The sequence below is a fragment of the Emys orbicularis genome, chromosome 2, assembly GCF_028017835.1.
Source record: "Emys orbicularis isolate rEmyOrb1 chromosome 2, rEmyOrb1.hap1, whole genome shotgun sequence".
Taxonomy (NCBI): Eukaryota; Metazoa; Chordata; order Testudines; family Emydidae; genus Emys; species Emys orbicularis.
The window spans coordinates 233,586,257-233,614,100 of NC_088684.1; the positions used below are offsets into that span (position 1 = coordinate 233,586,257).

The following is a 27,844-nucleotide window of genomic DNA, read 5'->3' on the forward strand; positions in this document are numbered from 1 at the left end:
AAACCATGTCCCAATTTTTGTGTTAGGATTCCAGATATCCACATAACTACATTCTGTGTCTGATGTTTATAATACTTAAGAACGTACACCAAAAATGTTACCTTTTATCTCATCGCTACATACTTATTTCTTATAATACCTTTTCAGACCTGTTTTAAGAGATGTATAAAAGAGAGAAAATGATCTATTGTGAATAAGGATGTAAATGCCTTTGCAGATTTCATGGCACAGATAAATCCACATCCTAAGCTAAAGCTAGTATGTCTTCACTCTAAGCAATCATAAGGCAAGTAATATAGTGCAGTTGATTTTACCTGGAACATTTGAGAACTCTTGGCAAATCTGACTTTAATTTGTTTTTAAACAGAATTTTTAAAGGTGCTTACAAAAGATTAATTTAAAACAACCTAAAAACGTAAGAAAAATAAGTAATTTTCCTTTGGATAAAAGAGAAAAATCAAGTTATCCAGACTGAAAAAAGACAGTAGATAGTACATCACATATTTGAAAACATACAAATCACAGGAAGTGTCTGATTCACCACTGCATTCTTTCATGTTTACATAGAAAAGTCAATGGTGTTATACTGGCATAAGACTATAGTGTAACAGTGTTGAAGCAGATACAATCTATTTCAATATGTATTTAGAGGGGAAAATGTCAAAAGAAGTATAAAATTAATGAGCAATCCCAGTTTGCTTGAGACTACAACTATAAGTATGTGTGTCTGTCTGTCTGTCTTTATTTTGTGGGAGAGAGGAAAAGTCTGAATAGCCTCCAGGATAGGGTGACCAGACAGCCAGCAAGTGCGAAAAATCAGGACGGGGTGGGAGGTAATAGGAGCCTATATAAGAAATAGACCCAAAAATCAGGACTGTCCCTATAAAATCAGGACATCTGGTCACCCTACTCCAAGACCTCTTCAGAAAACTAGTACAAAGAATAATTTACACCCCTAAAAAGTTAAAAATGATAAATACATAAAACCACCTGGAATTTAAGCCAAACCTTTGCAAATCTAAGTCTTCTGCTTTCTAAAAAACTATGCCAGTTTTAATAGACTAAATCAAAATCTAAGGCCACTTTACCTTCCAGGAGTTTTGTAGTTAGGAAGAAAATATGTTTTTTCCCTCCATCTGCAACTGATCTCAATTTTGTGGGTTGTTTTTGCATTGATCCTTCAATTTCTCTACAAAATAGGGAGAAGTTTCCTAGTTCCAAGTGTGACAACTTATATACCTGTCTGCTCCCTCCAACCCTTTTTCCATACAATTATGTCAGTGAAATATTTATTTGCAAATACTGTGCGCAAACTCATTTAAAGGCAATAAATCCACACTAAGTAGAAATTCTATTTCTGCTGGTGGCCTGGCATCCTCCAATAACTCTAATTACATTTCACCAGCTCAGTCAAACTAACAGGTTTTTACTGCTGTAGCTTCTAAGTGTTGACAATTTACTATATTTATATATAAAAACCATCCCAATAATTAAAGATGCAGGCCACATGCACAAGTCTCAAAATATTACAGTTTGGGTCTCTCTTCTTTTTTAACATGTTCATAAGCATTCTTGGCCTCCAGCATTTATGTCACTATCTTCACCACACTGTCAGCAGAATGAGTTCTAAATAATGTAGTAATCTTAATATTACTTATTTTTGTTTCCGTTCTTTTTGGTTATCTTGTTTCTGTTCTGATGTGACCACTCTCTTAGGTATTATCAAAACCCTGCCATTACTACTGCAATGAAGAGCATAGTGGCTTGGATTAACAGGTCTGCCCTGGTCATCCCTTAACCTACTAAAAATTACACAATAAAGGTCATTTAGTTCTTGCTTCATAAGGCTAATTGATTTATTGCACTGAGATTTCTGCTGCTTAAGGCTTTCTTTTTGGGCTTGAAGCTTACACACATCATCTTCCAAGTTCAGGATCACATCTAGTTTACGTTTGCGGCAGTTCTGAGCAGCAACCTTGTTTTTTCCTCTTCGCCTTATGTCACGTATAAGTGATATTTGAGTATCTGTCAGATAGAACTTCGATAACATGTTGTTGAACACATCAATAGGCATGCTCACAATTTCATCTACAGAAAATGGAATTCTCAAGGCTTTCACATGGCATTCATCATGGCTAAGATTATCTGTGAGGCACCTGCCCTTTACTTTGTTTGATTTCCCAGATGATGAAGAATGATTCTCAGAAGTGGATACTAATTCATTTGGCAGCTGATTGTAAGTGTGGTTATGAAGAATATGTTGAAGTATGGATTCCCTACAATAGTCTGAATCGCTTTGATAGTCCATATGGCAGTGTTTACTATGCTCTGGGTAACGACCCCCTACAGCTCCTAAGCCATTGTGGGAAATATATTCTATATCGCTACTGTATCCAACGGCACCTTCATTGCAGGTTGGAACAGATGATGAATCAGAATTGTTTGAAGAGGTTGTGCTCTGGCTTGAATTTAAAGAAAGTCTAGAATCTGAGTCAGGTTCTTCAAAAAGCTGAGAGACTGCTATAGGATCAAAACCTTCTTCCAATGCTAATGCCATTAGATTTATCTCATCAAATATGTTCTCATCAAGGTCTGAAAGAAGATCCTGGTTTGTTAGGTTCCTAATGGCAACAGATGGAAATAACCCCAAATTAGTCCCATTAAGTAATGATTCGGGGTTTGTGATGCTAGAATTTAACTGCAGAAATGACTCTTGTCTCTGTACACTCCTTATTTCTGGATTTACCCTAGTGCTGTGGTTTGATCTCAGTAACATAGCTTCACGGAGGCTAACGTCATGGCTAATAGCCTGGGTCAAATTTACAGTGTAGTGAGAGGATGATGAATTCATGCCTCTACTACTAGCAACAGGTTGAGAATCTCCCAGTGAAATCTCCTAAAAGGAAATGGAAAAAAATACACAGAATCAGCAACTTTTCTAATTAAATACTTCTAAATTCCTTACCTATATATATACACACTTTTTTTCTTCTTTTTTCTTTCAGTATTCTCCCTACTATTAGAATCCACTGTAGCACTAAACGTTTCTATTACCTGGTCTGGAAGAACTATTTCCTACTTACACAAAGGGTCTATCTAGTCTGTGACTGTAGAATTTCCCACAGCCTTCATCCCTTAACACAGAATTGTCCTCTAAAATTTAAGAGATTAAAAACAAATGTTTTTAGCCCTCATCATTGTGAAACTAACCATTTAAAAACATGAGCAGAGTCCAACCACTACAGTGCTGTCTTCCCAAATCTGCCGACAGCTTGAAACAAGCTATGCGAGTTATGAACTGCCACATTCAGCATAATGGCTTGATAAATTGTCCTGTTTAGTTTTAAGATGTCAACATTAGCTATTTTACTGATCATTCTGGAAGACCTATCCAGTCAATGTGCTTCTCTCTCACTCTCAGGGTATGTCCTCACTGCAGAGATAACTCAGGTGATTAGTACCCATATAGCCTAGCCCAGGCAAGAGCAGCCACACTGCAAAGCTTTAGTCAAATTACTGTGTCCTTAGTGGTGCTGCACTCACTCATGTGTGTTGCTAGGACTTCTGGGGACATGTCCCATAGTTCTTTGTGCTTTACCAAGCTGAGCTACTCTGAGTCTTTCCCAGTGAATGGTGGGAGAACATGTCTGCCATTCTGGGCAGCTGGAGGGAGTTGTGAGAAGGCACTGAAGGACTACCAGCATTCTAGTGGTTTAGCCTGAGTCCTCCCTGCAAAATGGGCAGGGGGCCAGCCTGAGTGAAAGCATCACTTGGACTTTAGCCTATACCGAAGGATGGACAGCTAGCCCGGTTTGAAAGCACCATCACACTCGGGTCAGATATTTGTGTGTGTGGATTGGAAGGGTGTTAGGGGCAAGACCCGAGTAACAGTACGGGTTAACTGTACAGTAAAGACACACCTTTAAACTGCCTTCCTTCTCATCCACTAAAACCACCAACTGTTCTCTCTCCTGCTGTCAAAACCTCCAGGTTACTATCTCTATCAACACCTTCAACATTTATATATAAAACTTCTAGCATTTCCAGCTAACACAAAATAGGGGGAAGCAAGATTGTATTATTCATTATCATATTGAATTCATTATTATTTTATCTTTCAATATAAATGACACTGCTGCATAACCTCCAATTTCCAAATGCTAGAGTGCCAAAGAATCCAGGGACCTTGTCATGGCATTTAGATCCACACTGTTGCAGAGTCCACAGACCTTGGTTATATTTTGTAGTTCCTAACAGTACAAAATAATTACAACAGATTGTAATGTCAATTGTTGACTCAGTCTCTAGAACTCAACGTAGCTGCTCTGATTCTTATCAAGTCCAATGTTCAAAAAATAGTCTTAAGACTAACTAAAAGCTGGTTTTTTTTTTTTGTTTTTTTTTTAATGAAGTAGTTTCAAGTATTATATGTGCCCCTGACAAAATCTGGCAAATGTCATTTTAAGCCACATTTTCTTACTTGAAAAAAAAAAAACTTGTTGTGTAAAAGACTAGGGCAAACAGAGGAAAGACCTCACTGCACACGAAATACAATCAAATGTACAAATTAAAAAAAAAAGAAGAAATATTTTCCCCCTTTAATCTCTGTTATGTACCAAATGTTAGTAACATTTATGGAAAGTTAGACACAAAACATACTTTGAAATATAAAGTAAGGTTTGAGAATTTAGATAAACTCTGATTCCTTTACAGCTTAGTTTATGTACAGTGCTTCATTGTGAATATATCACAGTACATAAAGATAACACTTTAGAAATCCTATTACTAAAGCATTAAAAATTAGCTGAGAAGTGGGGAGAGACCCTTTATCAAATAATGAGGTTTTAATATTTTGCAGACTTATGTAATCTGATATTCAGATTTATCTGTTTACATTCTGAAGCTATGTTTGTCCCAATATTTTGCATATTGTGAGGGCCTATTTCTGCTTTCAGTTATGCAACTGCAACCCCCTTTGCAAACAGTGGGATTTACAAACACATAACAGAGCAAAATTAGACCTACCGACCGGTCCAGTTACAGAACCAAGTCTGGAGCCAGAAGCTGGATTTGAAACAGAAAAGTATTATGAATAAACCAACGAGCATATAACATGTCATCTCTTCCAGAACAGAAAAATGTTAGGTTATGAAGTTCTGTCTAATGGTTATTTAGGGGGATGGTAGGAAGGATTTGTTTAAAGTCAGATGACATATACTTGGCTCCATCATCTAGACGGAGCCAACGATGTTCTCCACCTCACCAACTGTGAAGTGTATAGCAAGGTGTCCACACAGTTAAAGCCTACATATTTTCACATCCAAATGGGCTTATCAGACTGTAGCTCATTAAGCAAATAATCTCAGATGCACTTGCACAAGTCAGATGTGTGTATACTTTTAGAAGAACAATATATATACCTAAAGTTCTCTACTACACTTACCTGTAGCTCAGGTGACAGAAGAAAGTCTTGCCATATTTCTTCTATGGAGTTATCACGTACTAGCCCTGCTGTAGACTGGGAGGTAGAGCTGGTGTTTTCAATTATGCTCTTAAAAGAAACACAGACGTTTTTCAAGGTCTGTTGTTGTTTTTTTAAACTGTTAGCAATTAAAAGGCCCATGGTTGCTAAACACAGAGTGTGAAAATACTGTCAACATTTGGTAATAAATTGGAAAAAGCATGAGTTTATCTATTTTACATAGATAAACTGCCTTGTTGACTATTATCGAGGGGCACTGGGAAGAACTGGAATTTTTAAACAGTTTTCAAATAATAAGTTATGTAATTTTACAGATTCAGGAAGCTGGTAAGTAATGACTATGCTAAAAGGTAATGACCAGACTAGCTTTTTACAACAGAGTTTTCAGATAAATTACTGAACTGACTTGGTGACATACTCTCTGCTTACTCTTTAATTAAATTAAATGGACTATCCCAATTATCCAACTATACCAGTTGTAATCCATTGCCTAATACAGCTTCGAGATTTCACATTTACCTCTAGTGCATTTTCTGTCTGTGATGACTGCAGCCGCAAATAGTCCTCCAAGAAGGGAAAGGAATTTATGGAATTTCTGTTGCTCTGTAGTGGAGGAAACAAAAACACTTTTAAAAGCACAATTCTTAGAGACAAACAAGGGGTAAAGTAAGGGTTGCGGGGGAAGGGAGCACAGTCCCTTCTTTGCTAAAAACAGAGGGAAAGCTCCCTCTCCTCCCTTGCTCCTCCCACTCTGGTTTCAGTCCAGTTGGCTCTAACCATCAGACACAAATGAGTGCAAATCAGCTAATGCAGATTCAATGGTTTGTAATTTTGAGCAAGGGTCTGAAATATGCAAAAACCTAAGCAAATCTTGGCTTTCTATTGCATCTCCACGATCACGCAGATGCCACACTACCAGTCAGTAGCATCTTTAGGTTGAAGTTTTAGGTGGAACACTGTAATCCCATTAAAATTTAAGGTGTCCCTCAAGCCCCTGATGGGGCTGCCAGAAGTACAAAAGAGCACAGGTGCTCTCCTTAACTTCCTGCTGCTTTGGAACAGTGCAATATAGTGAGATGCGCTGGAGCTGTTGACCCTGCATAGAGCCTTCATCTGGAAGAGGAAATGCTATGCTGTTAGGAGGGGCAGAATGATCCTACAACTAAAAGCATCACATCTGCCCCACAAACGGAGCGCTTGTGCTTTCCTCCTCGATGAAGCTGCACCCGCTATCCTGACAAACAGTAGAAACACGTTTGAAGCCTCTAAGTCCAGTAAAGGTTGAAAACAGATTGGGTAGTGACAGGCAGGGCTGCTGGCGAAATGACTGGAAATTAAATTCTCAGCTCTCATGTGGAAAAGAAGGAGCAATCCCTTTATTGCAGATTGCAAAGAAACATAGACCAAAAGTGCCTACTTGATTTTAAGTCCATGCTTTAGTGTAACTGTAAAATGTGGCAACCGTCCTTAGTGTAATTCCCCCCCCTTCAATATACAACAACGCTTGGATATTGGCAACCAAGTCATCCAAAATTTAATCCTCTAGGGACCAATCCTACTTAACACTGAATCCTGTGAGCATAAAGCACCATCTATATGAAATCAGCATAATTTAGCATCCTTGTCTCAAATATTTATGTGGCTAACTTTGAAAGCTTGGAGAGGGAAGGTCTGCTGTCTTCAGAACTAGAATGGACAGAATAAAATAAAAACTAATTTTAAGATGACTGATTTTGGAAGGATTAGAATGTTTCAAGGTGAAACCATATTTGTAAAGGGGGCTTAACTTTTGAGAAGGAGATTGGGAATGTCATATTTACAGAATATCATCCAGACATTGACTCTTTACTAATTTTCCTAATAGCACTCACAGAACGAATGATAAACCATTTACCCAGGGCTTGTATGGTTTTTTTGTATCATTACACTTACCTCAGTGCTAGAATCTGTATTTTCTCTCTCTTCCCCCTCAGGTTTATCCTTTTTTTCATTTTCTTCTTCATTCACCTGCTTTATCTTCTCCTCCCCCTCTTGCGATTCTGATTGTTCACTTCCTATATGTGGATAATAGTAATCCAAAGCTTCCTGACCAGTTTCCAAGTCTACATCCTGAAGAGTCAGAAAAAGTATACTAATGCCAAAAGTAATCTTTAAAAAGACACCCCTGCTTAATTCAGCCATAGTATATAATTTCCAGTGAAACATATATATGATCATATATAAATGTCATAACATGACAAGCTGAGACTAGGACTAAAGTAGGACAGAATCCTGCATGTGTAATACATTAATGTATGCTCTATCTCCAGTTTTATATGGGGATACTGACCCTCCTTATGGTATACCTAGACATTCTTCTGCTTCACTCACCAGCAGGGGGTAGCTGAATTGTATAGAGCTGCAAACGATGACCCACAATTGTGTTGGACATAAAAGCAGACACTACCATAAGTTTTTAATATACAAACATGCTAAGCAGTGACACAGAACTTACATGAAATTGTGCTCATGGTGATATGGCAGGAAGGGGTTTGCAACTGCTATTACAGTAACTATTTTGTTTCTATGTAGGCAGTCAGGGAGGAGGGGGTCAGAATAGTTATTTTTGTAATTGTCTGTATATAACTTAAAACTCCATTGTATGGTGGATACATTGTGACTATATTCCAACTCAGTGCGTTATTGTGGAATGACATCCAGAAGACACTGAAAGCAAAAACTTTTCAATATTCTGAAATCAGAATAATGTTGTTTCTGGTGTTTGAGAAGAACGGGTAGCAGAAGCATACATACTGGAACTTTCAAACGAGAACTAAAAAGACAATGTCTACAATGGCTAACTCCATTCTCTAGAATGGAATGTTCTGCAACAGCAGAAAAGGTAGGTTCCAATTGAATACCAAGTGTTACCTTCTCTGTTCTAAAATCATGTTGGAGCACCATGAATTTAGGTTTAAGGCTTTGTTGATCCCCAGACATGAATTGTATACATTCTCCAGCTTGTATCAGTTTCTCTCCTATATAAAGCTTTTTCTGAACTTCAAAAAGTGTCTGTTTTTTTTAAGTACAACTTGATACAAAACATAGACTCAAAATTATTTGAATTGTCAATAAAGCTAAAAACATAGAAAGGCAAAGTATTTTAAAATGTACTAAATGTTCTTGGGAAACAAAGTAACTTAGGACCCTAATTTTATTATACCACTTTTTCAAAAGTCATAAGGGAACCCTTAATTTTAAATATAGTCTTTTCCAATGGTAAACAGGCATCAAGTGCATTAATCAATCCCTCTGATGCAAGTCTTTACCCAGTATATAACATATATATATATATATATACACACACAGTATATAATATACAATTCCCAGATACTAATAAGGAGACTCCAATATAACTGCAACTGAGAAAATAGTCAGATATGTGGAACTGATCAGAGAACTTGCTTGTTATGAACAAAGATCAGGAAACAATTTGTTTGCAAATTTTTTAAATATAATTTCCCCCCCTCTGTAGTAGAATGCCAGTGGAAGGCAGTTTAGGATGTGAGATTGTCAGTCTGCAATAACTAAAGTCGTGTTCCTGCACATGCTTACATGAGTTCAGTAGGGCTACATCTGTGCAAACAGTTATTCACCCACACAAGTGTTTGTACAATCAGAGATAAGTCTTTAATTCTAGAAAGAACTGGCCTATATTTGACGAAAATTAATATAATGCATTACTATCTCAATCAAAAACTGAGATATAAAGTCATGGATAAATAGGTATAAAAACCTGCAGCTGCTCCCCCTGGCTAGCAGGTGTACAGCATGCTGAAAGCAATACAGAGTGTTCAGCCCAGCATAAAAGAGCAAATCCACCCCTCAAAAGCAACCTTTCTGGATGACTGAGGAGCGGCATGAAGGAATCTTTAGCTTGCAGGATAACAGCCGCAATGTGGTGTCCCAAAGGGTAAGCATAAAAAGAAAATTATGAATGGGGAGGCAACATAGACAGCATCCTCAGGATTCATAGCAGAAACGTAAAGGGTGCAACCTCATCCCATCTCTGGGGGAGGGGGGGATTGGGCCGCAGCAGCTTTGTGAACAGTAATGGACCCGTGTTTGCAGTGTAGATAATGCAAAGCTTTTGAAATTGCATTAGCCTACAATGGACATATGCAACAGCTGATAGCCTGCTATAAGCCTATTGTGTAGTTAGGCTACCCTTTAACAGCTGTTCCATCATCAGGAAGACAACTCTTTTCTGATGCTTCAGAATGGTTAGTTCCTTTATAAGGGCAAAAACGGTGGTCAAATATTTCTACAATCTACAAAAGTCAGTGGTTTTCATGCCTTTACTGCCACCACCAATTCAAAGATAGCTTTCAGTTCTTCTTCGAGTGCTTGCTCATATCCATTCCAGTCAGGTGTGCGCGCGCCGCGTGCACGATCGTCGGAAAACTTTTACCCTAGCAACACCCGGTGGGTCGGCTGTGGAGCCCCCTGGAGTGGCGCCCTCATGGCGCCGGATATATACCGCAGCCGACCCAGCGCCCCCTCAGTTCCTTCTTACCGCCCCTGACGGTCGTTGGAACTACGGAGCACAGCTTAGCTGGTCTCCACACTCCCTAGCGTCTAGCTTATTTCTGTAGATAGTTTAGATAGTTGTATAGTAGTTAGAGTCTTTAGATAGTTGTTATTTAGCTGGTAGCTGTTATAAATTGTGAGCGGGGGTTAAGGGGGTTGTTCTCCCCCCTTTTTTTCCCCCCGGAGCATACCGGGCTCATGCCCAAGGCTCCTGGCTTTAAGCCGTGCGCGTCCTGCGCGAAGCCGATGCCAACAAGTGACCCGCACGCCTCCTGCTTGAAGTGCCTCGGGGAAGCCCATCACGCAGATAAGTGCCCAATCTGCAAGGCCTTCAAGCCTCGAACGAGGAAGGAGCGGGACTTTCGGCTTCGGCAGCTCCTCATGGAGGCGGCGCTCAGCCCGGATCCTCCCTCGGCGCGCCCGACCCCGGCACCGAGCGCGTCGGTGCGCAGCGCCCCAGCGGCTCCGACCGGCGCCGCGGACAAGTCCTCCCGGCACCGGCAGACTTCGGCACCGCGCCCACCTCAGGGGACTCGGCGCCGATCCCTCTCTCCAGGCCATAAGAAGGCCCGCAAGGCTCAGGACACTGCTGCCCTGAAGACGCCGGCTCCCCCTGTGCCGGGGGTAGAGCCGCGTCCGCCTTTGGACCGCCAAAAGCAGGCGGCCACACCGTCGACTCCGGCACCGAGGCCGTTGAGTCCGGTACGGACTGCTTCCCCACCTAGGCTGGTGGTGGAACCTTGTCTCCCCTCGACTCCGGAGACGTTTAATACCGCGAGGGACCTGATCGCACTCACGGAGCCGGCACCGTCGCAGCTCCCGGCACCGGTGGCTCCGCGCATTGTGCAGTCGAGAGGCAAGCCTGCACTGGTGCGCCCACCGTCTCCAACCGTGGACTCTCGGCACCGCTCCAGGTCTCGGAGCAGGTCCCGACGCCGCTCGGAGTCCCGGCGCCGACTATCACCTCGGCGCCGGTCGTACTCGCGGTCGAGATCCTCTTCGCGACGCCGCTCTACATCTCGGCACCGTCGCGACCGCCGGCGCCGATCGGACTCGAGGCGCACCTCCCGGTACCGGTATGAGCGCCGATCGAGGGACCGCTCCCGGCACCGGGTGTCGTCGCGATCGTCGTCCCGCTCCAGATCCGGATCGCGGCACCGGCGGGGCTACCGGCACCGATCCCGATCCAGGCACCATTCTCCGGCACGCTGGGACAGATCGTCCTACGACCGGCACCGACCGGCACCGCACCAGCCGGGGACGGATGCTTCGCGTTCGGCACCGCCATGGCCGTCAAGATCCGCGTCCCACTCCTCTGAAGGGGCCTCTAGATCGGCCTACCCTCCACAGGGACAGGCGGCTTCGGCGGACTTCGGGCACTCGCAGGACATGGCAGAGGACCCTACGCAGGGACCTGCTCACTGGTCCTTTTGGACCCCATGGGCCTATCACCAAGCCCAAGGGGCCCCACCGTCTGCCTCCCGCTCGGCACGCTCTGAGCCCAGAGCCCCGGAGGCCACCATCTCCCGCCCCCCGCCAGGGGGCATGGAGGCTCCAGTGCCCACGCCGGCGCAGGCCATAGACACTGGGACGAGCGAGGCCCAGCTCCAGGAGCACCTGGAGCAAGACTTGCCTTTGGACCCCTTGCCACCGGGCGTATCCTCCTCCTCCTCGCCTGATGAGGCGGTAGCGGGGACATCCGCCATGGGTCCGCCCCCCATAGACCTCCGGGCCCACCAGGACCTGTTGCGCCGGGTGGCGCGCAATATGGACCTTCAGATGGAGGAGATCGTGGAGGTTCACGACCCGATCGTGAACATCCTTTCAGCGGACACCCCATCCAGGGTCGCGTTACCGCTGATTCGCTCCATTCAGACCAATGCCACCTCCATCTGGCAAACCCCGGCCTCTATTCCCCCCACGGCCAAGGGCGTGGAGAGGAAGTACTTTGTACCCTCCAAGGACCATGAGTACTTGTACACTCACCCTCAACCGTGCTCGCTGGTGGTCTCATCAGTAAATGCACGGGAGCGCCATGGTCAGCAGGCGGCAGCGCCGAAATCGAAGGACGCTAAGCGCTTCGATTTGTTCGGGCGCAAGGTCTATTCCGCGGGGGGGCTTCAGCTTAGGGCGGCCAACCAGCAGGCGCTCCTAAGCCGATATAGTTTTAACACCTGGTCCTCCATGGAGAAGTTCAAGGAACTGGTTCCCCAGGAATCTAGGGAAGAGTTCGGAACTTTGGTAGAGGAGGGTAAACGGGTGGCACGCACCTCCCTACAGACCTCACTGGATATAGCCGACTCGGCCGCTAGGACCCTAGCGTCGGGTATAGCTATGAGGCGAACCTCCTGGCTCCAGGTGTCGGGCCTGCCACCTGAACTGCAGCAGACCCTCCAGGACTTGCCCTTTGAGGGTCAGGGCCTGTTTTCGGAACAGACAGACTCGAGGCTCCAAAACCTTAAGGACTCTCGAACAATGATGCGCTCTCTGGGGATGCACGTCCCGGGTCCACAACGCAGACCCTTCAGGCCCCAGCCTCAGAGGTTCTACCCTCCCCCGCCTCGCCCGAGACAGGACTTTGCCAGGAGGCGGGGTCGAGGCGGTAGGCGACGGTCGACCGGCCCTCAACCCGGTCAGAACCAGGGCCAGCCGAGACCACCTTCAGGGCCTAGACAAGCCTTTTGAAGGTGCGGTCGAGGACGGCACCAGAACCAGCACCCAGGATTCATCTCCCCCCTTCCGGGATCGCCTTTCCCGTTTCCACCGTGCTTGGTCCCTTATAACATCAGACCGTTGGGTCCTTCGCACGGTGGAGAAGGGATACGCCCTCCAATTTTCCTCGCCCCCCCCCTCCCACTCCCCCTCCCCGTCCCTCTTCAGGGACCCTTCTCACGAGCAACTCCTTTCACAGGAGGTTTTTGGGCTCCTCTCTATGGGAGCCATAGAGGAGGTTCCGCAGGAGTTAAGGGGCAGGGGGTTTTATTCCCGCTACTTCCTGATCCCCAAATCGAAAGGGGGTCTACGTCCCATCTTAGACCTGCGCGGACTCAACAAATTCATAGTAAAGTTGAAGTTCCGCATGGTATCATTGGGGACCATTATTCCCTCGCTGGATCCTGGAGACTGGTTCGCCGCCCTCGACATGAAGGACGCTTACTTCCATATAGCTATTTATCCGCCTCACAGGCGCTTCCTGCGATTTGTAGTGAACAAGGTGCACTACCAATTCGCAGTCCTTCCCTTCGGCTTGTCCTCGGCTCCCAGAGTGTTCACGAAATGTCTGGCAGTCGTCGCGGCATACCTTCGCCGACGAGGGGTACAGCTGTTCCCGTATTTGGACGACTGGCTGGTGCGCGGCCGCACCAGGGACCAAGTTCAAGCTCACGTCCACATGGTGACACAGACTTTCCACGAACTGGGCATTCTACTCAACAGGGAGAAGTCCACTCTGGTGCCAACACAGAGAATAGAGTTCATTGGAGCGATCCTGGACTCCAGAAGCGCACGAGCCATTCTGCCAGAAGGTCGCTTTCAGTCCATCGCACGCGTCATTCATGGACTGCGGGCATCTCCGTTCACCATCATAAGAACATGCCTTACCCTGTTGGGTCACATGGCCTCGTGCACCTACGTAACCAGCCACGCCAGACTGCGGCTTCGCCCACTGCAGGCTTGGGTGTCATCGGTGTACCGTCCTCACCGGGACGACCTGAACATGCTGGTCACGGTCCCGCCCTCGGTCTTGACCTCCCTCACCTGGTGGTTGGATCGCGCAGTGGTCTGTGCAGGAGTGCCTTTTCACGCCCCACAACCTTCCCTCCACCTAGTCACGGACGCTTCATCTCTAGGATGGGGCGCTCACCTCGGGGAGCGTCATACCCAGGGTCTGTGGTCCGCTTCCGAATTAGCCCTACACATCAACGTCCGGGAACTGATGGCGGTGCGCCTAGCCTGCCAGGCATTCCTCAACTTCCTACAGGGCCGTTGCGTGCTGGTCCTCACCGACAACACCACGGCCATGTTTTACATCAACAAGCAAGGCGGAGCCCACTCATCGCTCCTATGCCAAGAGGCCATTCGCTTGTGGGACTTCTGCATCGCCCACTCGATCTATCTCACCGCATCATTCCTGCCTGGAGTCCAGAATACGCTGGCGGACCGTCTCAGCAGGTCCTTCCAGACGCACGAGTGGTCGATTCGCCCGGATGTCATCTATTCCGTCTTCCGGAGGTGGGGATTTCCCCAGATCGACCTATTCGCATCCCGGGCCAACAGGAAGTGCCACGCATTCTGCTCCCTTTACGGACGAGCTCCAGGCTCTCTGTCGGACGCATTCCTTCTAACGTGGAAGGGTCACCTGTTCTACGCCTTTCCCCCATTTCCGCTTGTCCACAGGGTGCTGCTCAAGATCCGCACCGACCAGGCACGAGTAATTCTAGTGGCTCCCGCTTGGCCGAGGCAGCACTGGTACACCACACTGCTAGAGCTGTCGGTTCAAGCGCCGATCACGCTCCCCTTGAGTCCGGATCTCATCTCTCAGGACCACGGCCGTCTGTGTCACCCCGACCTACAATCGCTCCACCTCACAGCGTGGATGCTCCATGGCTGAGTCAGACGGAGCAACAATGTTCGCAGTCCGTCCAGCAGATCCTGCTGGGAAGTAGGAAGCCCTCTACACGGTCCACTTACTTAGCCAAGTGGAAGCGGTTCTCCTGTTGGTGTCAGCAACGGGCTACGTCCCCCTTGCAGGCACCTATCCCTCTCATACTGGACTATCTCCTGTCACTAAGACAGCAAGGCTTGGCGGTATCTTCAATCAGGGTTCACCTCGCCGCCATTTCGGCATTCCACCCAGGAGAACTCTCGTCATCGGTCTTCTCTAACCCGATGGTCGTTAGATTCCTCAAGGGCTTGGACCGGCTGTACCCACAAATACGCCAGCCGGTTCCAACGTGGGACCTCAACCTTGTTCTCTCCAGGCTCACAGGGCCCCCGTTTGAACCATTAGCGACCTGTTCGCTCCTGTACTTATCCTGGAAGACGGCCTTCCTCGTAGCCATTACCTCAGCACGGCGTGTTTCTGAACTCAGAGCGCTGACGTCCGAGCCCCCATACACGGTGTTCCACAAGGACAAGGTGCAGCTTCGCCCCCACCCTGCCTTTCTTCCGAAGGTGGTTTCACCTTTCCACGTAAACCAGGACATCTTTCTCCCGGTCTTCCATCCAAAGCCACACGCTACTCGTCAAGACCAGCGTCTGCATTCTTTGGACGTACGCAGGGCCCTGGCTTTCTACATTGACCGTACAAAGCCGTTTAGAAAGACGACGCAACTCTTCGTTGCGGTGGCCGACCGGATGAAGGGCTCACCGGTCTCCTCACAGTGCCTGTCCTCTTGGATCACGTCCTGCATTCGTGCTTGTTACGACCTGGCCGGTGTCCCGACGCCACGCCTCACCGCTCACTCCACGAGGGCCCAGGCCTCCTCGACTGCCTTCCTGGCTCAAGTCCCGATCCAGGACATTTGTAGAGCTGCAGTGTGGTCTTCGGTGCACACGTTCGCAGCGCACTATGCGCTGGTGCAACAATCCAGAGACGATGCTGCTTTCGGGTCAGCGGTTCTGCACACAGCAATGTCTCACTCCGACCCCGCCACCTAGGTGGGGCTTGGGAGTCACCTGACTGGAATGGATATGAGCAAGCACTCGAAGAAGAAAAGACGGTTACTCACCGTTGTAACTGTTGTTCTTCGAGATGTGTTGCTCATATCCATTCCAAACCCGCCCCCCTTCCCCACTGTCGGAGTAGCCGGCAAGAAGGAACTGAGGGGGCGCTGGGTCGGCTGCGGTATATATCCGGCGCCATGAGGGCGCCACTCCAGGGGGCTCCACAGCCGACCCACCGGGTGTTGCTAGGGTAAAAGTTTTCCGACGATCGTGCACGCGGCGCGCGCACACCTGACTGGAATGGATATGAGCAACACATCTCGAAGAACAACAGTTACAACGGTGAGTAACCGTCTTATCCTTTCCTATCACTTCAGGAGGCCAGGACCTGCATAGGCTTTAGCGTTCACATTCAATTATATCAATGGGGTGGGGAAGTTCACACTTCTCAGAGCCATTGTTTCAGATTGTCCGCAGACTCAGGAAGACAACTCTGCAGAAGTCATATTTGGAAGATTTTCTATATAACCATAAGGGCTAGAGCCATATCATATTGCCTCTATATAAATTCATGGTACGCCCAAATCTAGAATACTGCGCGCAGATGTGACCACCCCATCTCATAAAAGATATATTGGAATTGGAAAAGATTCAGAAAAAGGCAACAAAAATGATTCAGGGTATGGAACATCTTCCACATGAGGAGAGATTAATAAGACTGGGACTTTTCAGCTTGGAAAAGAGACAACTAAGGGGGGATATGATTAAGGTCTATAAAATCATGACTGGTATGGAGAAAGTAAATAAGGAAGTGTTAGTTACTCCTTCTCATAACACAAGAACTAGGGGTCACCAAATGAAATTAATAGGCAGCAGGTTTAAAACAAACAAAAGGAAGTATTTCTTTACACTACTCACAGTCAACCTGTGGAACTCTTTGCCAGAGGATGTTGTGAAGGCCAAGACTATAACAGGATTCAAAAAAGAACTAAAGTTCATGGAGGACAGGGCCATCAATGGCTATTAGCCAGGATGGGCAGAGATGCAAAACCTGAAGTGTCCTTAGCCTGTGTTTGCCAGAATCTGGGAATGGGTGACAGGGGATGGATCACTTGATCATTTCCTGTTCTGTTCATTCCCTCTGAAGCACCTGGCATTGGCCACTGTCAAAAGATAGGATACTTGACAAGATTAGTGGTTCTGATCCTATTTACCATTGTGGGCCACATATGCAGCTCTCTATGTATAATGTAGGCTGCATCCACACAATATATATACTATCTGTATGGCCCTGAGGATGTCACATGGGCCGCAGCTGTGTGCTGATTGGGCTGTAAGCGGCTTGCAGGCTGCGGGTTGAGAACCACTGGGCTAGATGGACCATTGGTCTGACCCAAAGTGGCCATTGTTATGTAGAGACTTACTCTAAAAAACAAAACAAACAAACAAAAAAACCTTCAGATCTGCAGGTTCTGAAAATGCTGCAACATGTTGAACAGGCTGAGTGTTTGACACCTCTGGCTTAGTGCACTAAGCACAATGCTGAGAGCCAGGGAATCCCAAATTCTATTCTCACCTCTGACACTTGTTGATTTTAATTACACTAGAGAATAGAATTTGGGAGTAAATCTGGTTAGTGGATTAGGCATCAGCCTTGCATCTAGGAGGCCTGGGTTCTTAATCCTGGTTGTGGCACTTGCTTGGTGTGCAATCTAGGACAAATCACTTAACCTCTCAGCTTCAGTTTACCAATCTTTAACATTGAAGTAACAATATGGACTAAGCTCATAACTAATGTTTAAAGAGTGCAAAGTATTAAGACACAGATGGGAAAGAGGTCTCTAGTAGGAGCAGACAGCACAAACCAGCATTCGCTGCCGTTCCACCCATCATTGCTTCAGAGCATGCATTTCACAGTGAGTCAGACGTTCCAAACTTGACCCTCGATTATTTGTGGACATTGTTTTTATTGCTGGTTATTCACTTTCCATTATATTTAGTTTTAAGCCTGGACTGGAAATACTCACTCCATTGTTGTTGTTAATCTGTGTGTTGCTTTGCTATGGATTTTTTTGTGTCCCTTTTCCTTTGTAAAACTATAGATAACTTTATCAAAGATAAAAATAGATGTTAACAGATTTCTCAAGCTACAGCTTGCTCTTAAGCTAACATGCATTCTTTGTCCTGCTAAATTGGCAAGAAGTGTCACTGGTTGAACATTTTTGTGATTTTTTTTCACCAAGTTCTCTACACTTTAAACAAAGTCAAATGGCACTTTACACAAGTTTACACCACAAAGTACAAGACAGACCTGTGCAAAAGAACTACAGATACTGGTTACACAACCAGCAGTGTCTATTTTACTATGTTTTGATTAAGTAATAAAAATATCTAGTTCTTATACAGCTGCTTGCTATCTGATTACTGCTGCTGCTATTTGTCTGTGTACTTTAAATAAAGCTACATATAATTAATTCTACAAATTGTTTGACATCTGCTTAATCTGGACTAAAAAGGAACATGTATCAAGTCAGTCCTCTACATTCATAATGAAACAAAACATCCTTTTTTCCCTCAGACACAGACATTTAAAGTCCTCTGAAAGGGACATTATCCTTTGAAATATAATCAGAGTTTAAAAAGTTTGGAAGATAAAACCATAGCACTGGAAATATCAGGATTATGACAATCAGGCTGCCTTGGATTACATATTTTATGTAATGCCATGTCTAGGCATTTTATTAAGATTGCTAAAATTAGTCAAGTTAGTTATTTAGGTTAACTGAATATTACATCCCTGGCTTCAAATGCTGCACCCATCTAACATCTATTATTATTTCCAGTATCTCAATCCCAAAAATTTACTCTGGGCTGCAAATAGGCACACGCTATTGAAGATACCCTTGTTGGCTTCAGAAGAGTCATGACAGTCTATTGGATCAAACAGACACGTGGGGGGGGGGGGGGAGTATTTACACAGCACTGGATCTACTATGTCAACCATCATGTTTACTTGAAAACACGCTGTTAAATGTGTGTATGCAATATATCACACACATTTATACATATGACTCCTCCTCCAGAATGCAAGTAGTGATGGACAGAATTAGAAGCAAAATACATAGCGCTATGGTATTTTTATTAACTTACTACAGATGTGGAAGCTACACAGATTCAGTTACTGTATAGTTCATAACTTGAAAAATCACTGACATCCCTTTAAAACATTCAAAAATTAGTCTTTTAAAGCATTTCTAGAAAATATTTAATAGACCCTTAGGTTTTCAGTCAAAGCATTTGGCCTTGCATTGGCCCTCTACACCAGGAGTTAATTTCAGCCTGAAGGAAGAACTATTAGTAGAAAGGACGAAGTGATTTGTAAAATGGATTTTGTTCTGTGTTTGTGCAGTGCCTAGCCCAATAGGAGTCATGGGCCAGGAAGCCAGGTGCTACAGTAATACAAATACTAAATACTAAACTTGTGAACTGTATAACACAGCAGCTTGTTTGTTTATTTACTATTCTCTTCTAACCCACTGATGCATCCCTTCGAACTTTATTCCCTCCTGAGTTCTCTTCATCCATTTCCTATGACCAAATCTACAATAGAAACTTTTGCCAGTATAGCAATGTCAGTTAGGGGGTTGATTTTTGACAACATTTCTATACTAACAAAAGCCCTCATGTAGTTGCAGTTATACCAGCATAAGAGTGCTTTTGCGACTATAGCCTATTTTGCTCACCAAACTGGTTTAAGTTATACAGGCTTCTACATGCACTTTTTTACCAGCATAAGGCTGTGTCTACATTTCTAGTGTAGACAGTTAACCCTCACTTTCCCACCTACAGCCCCATCGCCCTCCTCTCTCCACCTCCACACTCCTTCTGTGTAGTCTTCTTCTCCCATTTCCTCAGTTTCCTCTCCTCCATCTTTCTCATCGATCTGCACTTTGACTTCCAGCCTGTTGACTCATCTAAGGCCATTCTCACTAGGTTCTCTGCCAAGTTCAGGGGCCTTTTCTCTAGCCTCATCCTGCTCAAGCTGTCTGCTGCCTTTGACTATCAGTTACTCCCTCCTCCTTGGGCTTTTGTAATTCTGTGCTTGACAGGATTCTCCTACTCTCTTCCCCTTGGTAGCTTCTCCTCTCTAATAGAGTCTCTCAGGACTCCCTCCTCTTTTTCTTCTCCTACAACATCATACCCCTGAGCAACCTCATCCATTCTCATGGTGTTAATTAAAGTCTCTATGCTGACAACTCCCAAATCTACCTCTGTTCCCTATCCTCTCCCTCTCTGTTCAGTCCCACATCTGCAAGTGTCTCTAGACATCCAGGAAGAAATATAGACCCTCCCTCAGGCTGACCATAGTGAACAAGGTACTCCTTTTCTCCTTCACCTGTCCTCCTCCCCAAAAATACCCATCTCACCACTCCCTTCTTTATCATGGTCAACAATGCCCCTGTTCTCACAGTTGGTAAATCACACAACCTTGGTGCTATATTTGACTCCTCTCTCTCCTTTTCCACTACTCCCATCCAAGCTGTCACTAAATCCTGCCAGTACTTCCTCTATAAGAAAAACATCCGTCCTTTCCTTACCATCCTTACTGCTAAAACCCTGGTCATTTCTCATGTCGACTACTGAAGTCTCTTTCTTTTGATTCTTCACAATTAGCAGTGTATCCTCCCAAGTCTGTTACTTGCTGTAGAAAAGTCCTCTTCCCTGACCGGGTCACCTTCTCTTTGAATCACTGGTCCTGACTGCTGATCTGCTTCTGCATCAAATTCAGACTTCTTTGACCTCACCTTTGCTCCTGTCTGCATTTCATTTCCTGCAATTCGCCCCCTAGCCTCTGCCTCCCTGGCATGCCTCAGCATGCCCCTGACTCTCTCCGATAAATGCCTCTTATGCACATCCTACACCCAGAGTGCCCTCCCACATGTTTGAGATTGCATTGCACACGTCAAGACACTTCTCAAGGTTTAGCCCTCCAATTCTGACCCACACTCTACTGATCTGGCCCTCTTGCTTCATGTGGCTCTTTCAAACCCTAGGCACATTGCAGCATGCTGTAAGACGCACAATCAGGACACACCACCACTGAGTTTTGGGTCCGGCATTAGTCAATATTTTCATTCATGGCATGGAGAGCATGCTTATAAAATTTGCAGATGATACTAAGTTAACAGTGGGTTGCAAGCACTTTGGATTAGAATTCAAAAGGACCTTGACAAACTGAAGAATTGGTCTGAATTCGACAAGATGAAATTCAATAAAGACAAATGCAAAGTACTTCACTCATGAAGGAAAAATCAAATGCACAGCTACAAAATGGGGAATAATTGGCTAGGCCGTAGTTCTGCTGAAAAGGATCTAGGGGTTATAGTGGATCACAAATTGAATATGAGCCAACAATGTGATGCAGTTGTAAAACAGCTAATATTCTGAGGTGTATTAACAGGAGTGTCATATGTAAGACAGGAGAGGTAACTCCTCCTCCACTCAGCACAGGTGAAGTACTGTGTCCAATTCTGGGTGCCACACTTCAGGAAAGATGTGGACAAACTGGAGAGAGTCCAGAGGACAGCAATGAAAATGATAAAAGGTTCAGAAAAATCTGACCTATGAGGAAAGGTTAAAGAATGGTATATTAGTCTTGAGAAAGGAGGACTGGGGGGGGAGGGGGAGAGGGCGAAAACAGTCTTCAAATATGTTAATGGCTGCTATAAAGAAGATGGCAATCAGTTGTTCTCCATGTCCACTGAAGGTAGGACAAAAAGTAACGAGCTTAATCTGCAGCAAGGGAGATTTAAGTTAGATATTAGGAAAAATGTTCAAACTATAAGGGTAGTTAAACTCTGGAATAGGCTTGCAAGGGAGGTTGTGAAATCCCCACCATTGGAGGTTTTCAAGAACCGGCTGGACAAATACCTGTCAGGGATGGTCTAGGTTTACTTGGTCCTGCCTCAGTGCAGTGGGCTGGACTTGATGACCTCTCGCGGTCCCTTCCAGCCCTACATTTCTATGATCATATATTGTTACCAGCAATATGAATTAAGAATTGCATTACAAAAACTAAATCTGCATTACTTCACTGAAACGACAACACTCATTGGAAAAAGCAATTATACTGTACAATTCAAATAGTTCTAATTCCATGTAAAGACTTTCAATAAGTTTAAAATTAGGGGTCAGGTTATATCCTTATAGAATCTTAGCTCCCTCAACTGCTCTTGCCTTAAAAAAAGATAGCAGAATTTATTGGGCACTATTAACAGGCCATATATAACTCCCCTAAAATAAGATCCCCAAACATGGACTTGTAGACAGTTATGAAAACAAACAATAACATTATTGAATTAGCTCTTGCTTCCCTGACTTTCATAATTTATAAACAATGTAATTAAATTAGTAATTAAAGCAGGCATTTTTTAATTGTGTGTGTGAATTCAGTACTTGCACAAGGTACCAGACAAACACAGCCCTGGAAAATGGAGCTAAGCTACACAGCAAATCCAGCTTGGGTGGGGGACATAGCTTTCCCCAGCACTGGTAATGTGTCTCACTCCTGAGTTGGACAGAGTCCCATACAGGAGTAAGTCAGGAGTTCAGCTTCAATGCTCACTCGGGTCTTGGGCATCTCTGCCAAGACTGCCAGCCAGATGCTGATTAATGTCAGCTGTAATACTGGTTGCTGTGATGTTGACCACATAGGCAAGTAATACAGCCATCACAAGGCTCCATATCCCATTACCAGTCTTCTGACCCAAGCAGTCCCTACCTGTTTCTCTTGAATGAAAAGCAGCAAACCCCAATGCCTCTGAAAGGAAAGTTCTACTCCAATTCTTACATCCCACTCCTGCAAACACTTATACATGAGTACCGTATGTATGTACACAGTCCCGTTGAATTCAATGGGACAACTCTCATGCATAAGTCTTTGCAGAACAGGGCCTTAGATTGTGAACTTCTTTCTTGGACTGAAAGCTCCTTGAGGCAAGGATTGTGTCTTCCTGTGTGTTTGAGGATAGATGCTCTTGCAACATGGATAATAAGAATGACATCATAACGTGCTGTGCTAAGATCTTTAAAACTCCATATTCACACCTTTTAAGGTGTTTTTGGAAAATGGGTCTGTGACGTTATCTGATTAAAATATGACCATATAGAACATTGTTGCAACCACTGTTATATATTTGCAACAAAGCTTGTACAAAATGTGGCATGTAAGATGTCTATAAAAAGGTTATGATTTGCTGGTTATGATCATGCTATCTGTATGCATGTATCGTTTTTGTATTTGAAGTTATGAGTATTGGCTCTATACCTGGATTTCAAATGTTTGCTCCTGGGGTAACACCCACAAGGTAGTTAGCCAGCACATCTTGGAGAGACTACGTAAATTAGGTGGCCCATCAAAAGGACACAACTCACAATGGACCAGGGAGGCACCCATCTACACTGAATGGACTTTTCTGTGAACTTTCCATTTGAAGTATAGGTAATGGTTTCCTGCAAAAACTAAGCAAAATTATGCATGGACATGTGACTTGCCCGTATGACTCCAAACCCCCTCTTTTACCTGTAATTTTCCACTAACTGCTGAGGGCTTTGTTTGAAAGAATGGGTATCCCTCCACATGGCAGGAAGCTATAAAAGGCCCAGCAAACACCTCCATTTTGTCTCTTTCCTGCTCAAACCTCTGAACTATGGACTTATACAAATGGGAGCATTCTAACCAAGGGACTGAGGTCTTTCCAATGATTTGGAAGCAACCAGAGACTTATTAAGTCAGCAGTTTATTCCATCATTGCTACAAGCCTGATGCAAGAACTTTGCATTTATTTTATGTATTTTATTCCTTTAACCAATTTAACTCTCACCTTTCTTTCTTTCTTTCTTTCTATAAATAAACCTTTAGATTTTAGATATTAAAGGATTGGCATCAGCGTAATTTTGGGGTAAGATCTGAGTTATATATTGACCTGGGTGTGTGGCTGGTCCTTTGGGATCAGAAGAACCTTTTATTTGATGAGATTGGTTTTAAAGAACCACTCATCTTTAAATCCAGTTTTTTTGGTGGTAATACAAGGACTGGAATGCCTAGGGAAACTGCTTTTCTGATTTCTTGTTAGCCAGTGTGGTGAAACAGAAGTTTACTTTTGTTGCTGGTTGGTATACCTTATGGGGGAACAACCACCAGTTTTGGGGTGTATTTCTCAGCAGTTTGTCCTGAATTTGGTATTCTCAGTTGTGACCCATGAAGGCACGGTTACAATGCTGAGATCTTTAAAACTCCATATTCAAACCTTTTAAGGTGTTTTTAGAAAACGGGTCCCACTCATTCACTATATAAAATACTAGCACAACCCAAAATATTATATTCTTTTTCTACCCTTGTCTTGGTCCCTTTTCCAACATTGACTTTTCTCCCTCTCTGCATTCAAACTCCTCCTTACTTATTTCTTGAGCAAATTTTTCAGTAAGAATCCATGGGACATCAATTTATAATTTTTGCATTGCTACAATTTTAAGTCTTCTGTCTATATAATATAATCTTATTTGTGTGAGCCAGGAAAAAAAGATGTACACATGTTTAACTTTACTCATGTGAGTAGTATTGTGCAGTGAATAGCCTACTCCCATAAATAATGTCACTTTTAACATGCTAAAGATAGTTCCATTAATTTTACAAGGCTATTAGTCATTTATTCCATTTTTTACTTTACAAGCCATCTTTTTACGAATGCTAATATTTGATTGGATTGATTAGTAAGGCAACAAAACATTATTGTGAAGCCTATATTTTATTACAAAAATCCATTTAATGACAGTCTGGTTCCATCACAGTAAATACCAAGGCTACGCTGATCTAAGTTTGTTGTGTAACAATCTAATGCAGAAACACCTATACAGCTCTACTTGTTCTTAAAGACTGACAAGCTTTCATAATACTATGTCTTCTCTCAGAGGACTAAAGAGAAAAACAAGTCAAACTGTATTGTAAATGATTGCATGCCCAGAAAGGACACTGTACTTTTCATTAAAAAGCAACAGAGAGTCCTGTGGCACCTTTAAAACTAACAGATGTATTGGAGCATAAGCTTTCGTGGGTGAATGCCCACTTCGTCAGATGCATGTAATGGAAATTTCCAGGGGCAGGTATAAATATGCTGGCAAGAATCAGTCTGGAGATAACGAGAATCACCCTCCCTGATTGAACTAACCTCGTTATCTCCAGACTGATTCTTGCCAGCATATTTATACCTGCCCCTGGAAATTTCCATTACATGCATCCGACGAAGTGGGCATTCACCCACGAAAGCTTATGCTCCAATACATCTGTTAGTCTTAAAGGTGCCACAGGATTCTCTGTTGCTTTTTACAGATCCAGACTAACACGGCTACCCTTCTGATACTTGTACTTTTCATTTACAGTGCCACAGCCACACTGTAACGTGGGCAGTGTAGACATACCCTAAGAGTGGGAAGCTGGCAATAGCACTGGATTACTTTTCATGAAAGGCAGAAGTAAAAGCTATAAATTAGCTGAAGTGCCTTGTAATCCTATTTATTACTGCAGCCACATTTTTACAATACAGGTGTCCCTTTTTTAACAGTATGGAGATCATCTTTTGTAAAAAGGCCAAAACTTCCCTTCTGTCTTTCATCTTGTGCACAAGTTCTGGCCTTGAAAAGACAGCAGGAATTTCCCTAGAGGATGATTCAAAAACACATTAACAAAAGAGAAAATGACCATACATACTATTTTCAATATGTGAGAATTTCCCCCAAATCTATCTGTCTGGTAAGGTAACTATCATAATAGAATAAATATAAAGAGAAAGGGTCTTCAATCTTATGAAAGAGTTTCAAATTACAATACATTTTGTGCCTGTTAATGTATTAGGAAGCTAGATAATTTGGTGGAGAAGACACTGGATTTTTCATTCTAGGAACCCATTTATGTTTCAACTCAAAAGTATTGAGATTTGGGATTCAGTTTACTAGTCTCTCTCTCAACCATTCTATACTTTAGGGAAGTAGGGCTCCAGAGAGGTCCAGAGCTAAATTAGCACAGAAAATGAATCATTCCTCACTCCAGTACAGTGATCCCTTTAGGTTAGGGTGGAGAAACTAGTTCTGCAACTACCTACACAAATAATATCAATACAATACAGAATCATAACCAAGCTAAACCTTGTGCAAAATCCTAATATGAAGAAAATTTAAAAGAGGTTTTTTACAATATAAGTATTGTTAATAATTAGACAGCATCAGTTGCAGCTGATCACTGAACTCAAGTTATTGAAAAAATCTTAGCCCTCAGAGATTACAATCTAGTATGCAAAAGTATGGTCATCCAAGTATTATTTTACTTTAGATTTCAAAATATGTCAAATGTGTTTGCACAACTCAATGTTATTATTCATCTATGTATCACTGCTTGCCACCATGGTATCAGATAGTGGGTTCACCACAAGTAGTACTATATAGTGCAGTTCCAGTTTTGATGGATCATGGATAAATTACTTTTAAAAGTGTCCATGTGCACACATTAAGAAAATACTTACAGCTAAGGCCTTAATCCTGCAACCCTGATTTCAACAGAATTTAAAATGAGTAAAGTTAAACACATAGTTAAATCTCTGCAGGATTGGGTCCTCGTGGATAGTCATGTGTCCCTGCTTAGTTAATTGAAAACTGTAGTCTGCTTGATGACCCAGTTGTTCACCTGCTTTTGTTAGATTATAACCTCTCCAGAGCCAAAATTACTTATTTATTTGGTCTACATTACTTATAATCAGTGTGTACAGTTATGGTGCTAGAGTGAATAAAGTAGATAATGGAACCTTGTTATCTGTATAGACTTTTTTAGCACACACCCAAGATGAAATCATTTGGTTTTGGAGGTCTTTTTACAGACAGCAGAAAAGTCACCCTGTGTCCTCACTTCTTGAAGAAGCTCTGACAGTTTAAGAAGCTGCCTCCTTTTCCTTCCCATTCCTCCTTTTGTTACAGGATACACAGTAGTATGTTCAGATTAAACCTCTGTCTCCAAGGAGTAAGGGCGGCATTTGCGTCCTCCTCAGCTGGGGAATCATGAAAGAAAGAAGCATTTTGAGATCCAAGCTTCCTGGAAGTTCGGCGTGGGTGTGTCGGCCCCTCAACATTTAGGATTTGTCCCATTATAGGGACAGGTGCAAGTTGGGGCATTCAGATACAAACCTGAACCTCCTTCTGCCAAGCTTTGTTTTGTGGAAGGGGGCGTGGAGGCCAGCTGGTCCCAGCATTCCAGGCCCCTCCCCAGTAGTTCTGCAACACGATGTAACACCCAGTTATTTCATAACCAGAAAAGGGGAAGGTGTGAGGAGCATCTCGCCCTGGATGCATCCTCGAGGTAGGGTGGGGATGTGTGTGGTCCCCCCCCTTATGCTTGGGGTGTCCCCTTGGCATGCGAGACTCCTCCTCCTCTCCGATCTGCAGATACCCGCTTTCACCCGCAGAAGGTGCCCGAAGTGGAGGCAGGTCTTCTCCCCACCTCCCCGGCCCTATGGGTCCCCAAGCTATCTCCGGACTCCAAACCCCAGGCGGGGAGCGATGCTGTGTCCTCCCCTGCCCCTTACCTCTAGGGTAGGGTAGTCACTTCCCCCAGGGCTGGGCTCGGCTCCGGGGGCCGCTGCAACTCTTCCATCCCCTTCCTCCTGGGCCTGCTGCTGCAGGCTGCTCCCCCGGACGGAGCGGGGGTGGCCGGGGCCCTCCTGGGCACCGCTTTCGCTGGGGCCATCTCCGCCGGCGCCACTGACATGCGAGGAGGGGAGCGCCCCATTCTCCTCGCTGGCCACGGCGTGCACCAGCCAGGCGTCCAGGCGGGTCCTGGGGATGTAAGGGCCCCCCAGCGCTCGCACCTCCCGGAGCAGCAGCAGCCGGTCCCAGTCCCGCTCTGGGCACTTAGGGTGCGGAGGGCTGCTCCCCGCCGCCCAGGCGGCGTCCGCGTGGGAAGTGTCCGGGGCCCGGCGCCGGAGGAGATCCAGGTCCAGCCGCAGCCCCGCCAGGCTGAGCAGGAGGGTGACCTGCAGCAGCAGCCCCTCCTCGGAGCAGCAGCGCCTAGTCAGGGGCTTCATCTCC

The 27,844-nt window shown here is 44.5% G+C and overlaps 1 protein-coding gene across 1 annotated transcript; it reads right to left on the reverse strand.

Moving 5' to 3' along the window:
• Positions 1–1,654: 1,654 nt before the first annotated feature.
• On the reverse strand, positions 1,655–27,840 carry NFE2L3 (NFE2 like bZIP transcription factor 3). The gene is made up of 5 exons (XM_065399689.1): positions 27,343–27,840; positions 7,415–7,591; positions 6,002–6,085; positions 5,444–5,551; positions 1,655–2,896 (listed from the first exon to the last, which is right to left on the reverse strand). The coding sequence occupies exons 1-5, from the start codon at positions 27,838–27,840 to the stop codon at positions 1,655–1,657; spliced, it is 2,109 nt and encodes a 702-aa protein (XP_065255761.1).
• Between the last annotated feature and the right edge of the window lie 4 nt (positions 27,841–27,844).

Excerpts from the sequence above, each read along its gene's own strand:
- NFE2L3 (XM_065399689.1), bottom strand. The coding sequence starts at position 27,840 with ATGAAGCCCCTGACTAGGCGCTGCTGCTCCGAGGAGGGGCTGCTGCTG. Across the intron at positions 7,592-27,342 it reads GTGACTACCCTACCCTAGAG|GATGTAGACTTGGAAACTGG; the intron begins GTAAGGGGCAGG and ends CTGACTCTTCAG. Across the intron at positions 2,897-5,443 it reads TTCTGTCACCTGAGCTACAG|GAGATTTCACTGGGAGATTC; the intron begins GTAAGTGTAGTA and ends ATTTCCTTTTAG.